At 41.1% G+C, this 2206-nt stretch overlaps 1 protein-coding gene across 1 annotated transcript; it reads left to right on the plus strand.

Annotated features, from left to right (window-relative positions):
• The first annotated feature begins 1209 nt into the window (after window positions 1–1209).
• Window positions 1210–1614, plus strand: LOC137653885 (uncharacterized). The gene has a single exon (XM_068387511.1). The coding sequence runs from the start codon at window positions 1210–1212 to the stop codon at window positions 1612–1614; it is 405 nt and encodes a 134-aa protein (XP_068243612.1).
• The last annotated feature ends 592 nt before the right edge of the window (window positions 1615–2206 follow it).

Below are 2206 nucleotides of genomic sequence, written 5' to 3' on the forward strand. Positions count from 1 at the left end.
TAATTTCTTCTCAATATTTTGTTACTCGGAGGAAACAATGCTGGGAAGATAACAAGGTCGGAAACCGAACAAAAGGCACCCAACAATGCATAATTAAGGACCATTATGAATCACTAAAAGAAATAAACAAAATAGCATTGAAGGGAACATGCAGAAGACCACTCAAACAAACAAGTAGAAGACTATTGAAGGAAACAACTAGGGGACCACTGAAATGAAACAAGCAGATGACCGCCGAAAGGCAACAAACAGATAACTACTGCAGGAAACAAACAGATCACTGAAGGATACAGACAGAACATCTACGATGAAAACAAGCAGGCGACCACAGGAGGAAATAAGCAGACAAACACTGAGGGAAACAAGCAGATGACCACTGCATGAAAAACAGATAACTGAAGGATACAGGCAGAACATCTACAAAGAAAACAAGCAGGCGACTACTGAAGGAAATAAGCCGAAAACCACAGAGGGAAACAAGCAAATGACCACCAAATGAAAGAAGCAGATCATTGAAGGAAACCAGCAGACCACTGAAGGAAATAAGCTGAAGACCTTCGAAGAAAACAAGCTGATGACCGCCGAAGGAAACAAGCAGATAACCACTGCAGGAAACAAACAGATCACTGAAGGATACAGGCAGAACACCAACAAAGAAAACAAGCAGACGACCACTGAAGGAACTAAGCAGAAAACCACTGAGGGAAACAAGCAAATTACCACCTAAGGAAACAAGCTGATCATCATTGAAGGAAACCAGCAGACCACTGAAGGAAACGAGCAGAAGAACTTCGAAGAAAACAAGCAGATGACCACCGAAGGAAACTAGCAGAAGAACTTCGAAGAAAACAAGCAGATGACCACCGAAGGAAACTAGCAGATGACCACTGCAGGAAAAAAAAACAGATCACTGAAGGATACTAGCAGAACATCTACGAAGAAAACAAGCAGGCGACCACTGAAGGAAATAAGCATAAAACCACCGAAGGAAACAAGCAGATGACCACTTCAGGAAATAGATCACTGAAGGATACAAACAGAACACCAACAAAGAAAACAAGCAAACGACCACTGAAGGAACTAAGCAGAAAACCACTGAAGGAAACAAGCAAATGATCACCTATGGAAACAAGCAGATAATCATTGATTGAAGAAAACCAGCAGACCACTGAAGGAAACAAACAGAATACCTTCGAAGAAAACAAGCAGATGACCATTGAAGGATATAAGCAGCAAACCACTGAAGGAAACAAGCAGATGACCATTGAAAGAAATAAGCAGCAAACCACTGAAGAAAACAAGCAGATGATTATTGAAGGAAATCAGCAGACCACTGAAGGAAACAAGCTAAAGGCCTTCGAAGAAAACAAGCAGAAGACCACTGAAGGAAACAAGCAGATGACCACTGCAAGAAATAAGCAGCAAACCACTGATGAAAACAAGCAAATGACCACTGAAAGAAATAAGCAGCAAACTACTGAAGAAAACAAGCAGAAAACCACCGAAGAAAATAAACTGATGACCACTGAAGGAAACAAGCAGACGCTGAAGGATACAAGCAGAACACCTACGAAGAAAACAAGCAGGCGACCACTGAAGAAAATAAACAGATAACCACTGAAGGAAACCGGGAAATGATCACCGAAGGAAACAAGTAGATGGGTTCTGAAGAAAACAAGCAAAAGACCACCGAAGGATATAAGCAGATAACAACCGAAGAAAACAAGCTCATGACCACTGAAGGAAACCTGCAGAAAACTAATGAAGGATACAAAAAGAAGGTCACCAAAGGACACACGAAAAACACCAAAGAAAGCAATCAGAGGACCACTGAAGGAAACCAGTAGTAGACCACTAAAGGCAACAAGACGACGACAAAAGGAAACCAGCATAACAAATTTGCTTAAAATGTGATCTTGTAACAACCAAGGTCATCACCGATCAAATATGTATTAAATTGCACATCACTTGGATTGAAACATGATCACAGTAAAATCTTAAATGTTAAAGTTAAGAGAGAGAGAGAGAGAGAGAGAGAGAGAGAGAGAGAGAGAGAGAGAGAGAGAGAGAGAGAGAGAGAGAGAGAGAGAGAGAGAGAGAGAGAAGTATGTGTTCCAAAGTATTTAGGATGGTTTGGTCATGTGAGAAGAACAAATGAACATAGGGCAGAAAACAATCTCTGGGAAAAGTCCTGCAAGCACTTGAC

Source organism: Palaemon carinicauda, chromosome 15 (genome assembly GCF_036898095.1).
Source record: "Palaemon carinicauda isolate YSFRI2023 chromosome 15, ASM3689809v2, whole genome shotgun sequence".
Lineage (NCBI taxonomy): Eukaryota > Metazoa > Arthropoda > Malacostraca > Decapoda > Palaemonidae > Palaemon > Palaemon carinicauda.

Bases quoted from the DNA above. Each gene is read 5' to 3' on its own strand.
- LOC137653885 (XM_068387511.1), top strand. From the start codon at position 1,210: ATGACCATTGAAGGATATAAGCAGCAAACCACTGAAGGAAACAAGCAG.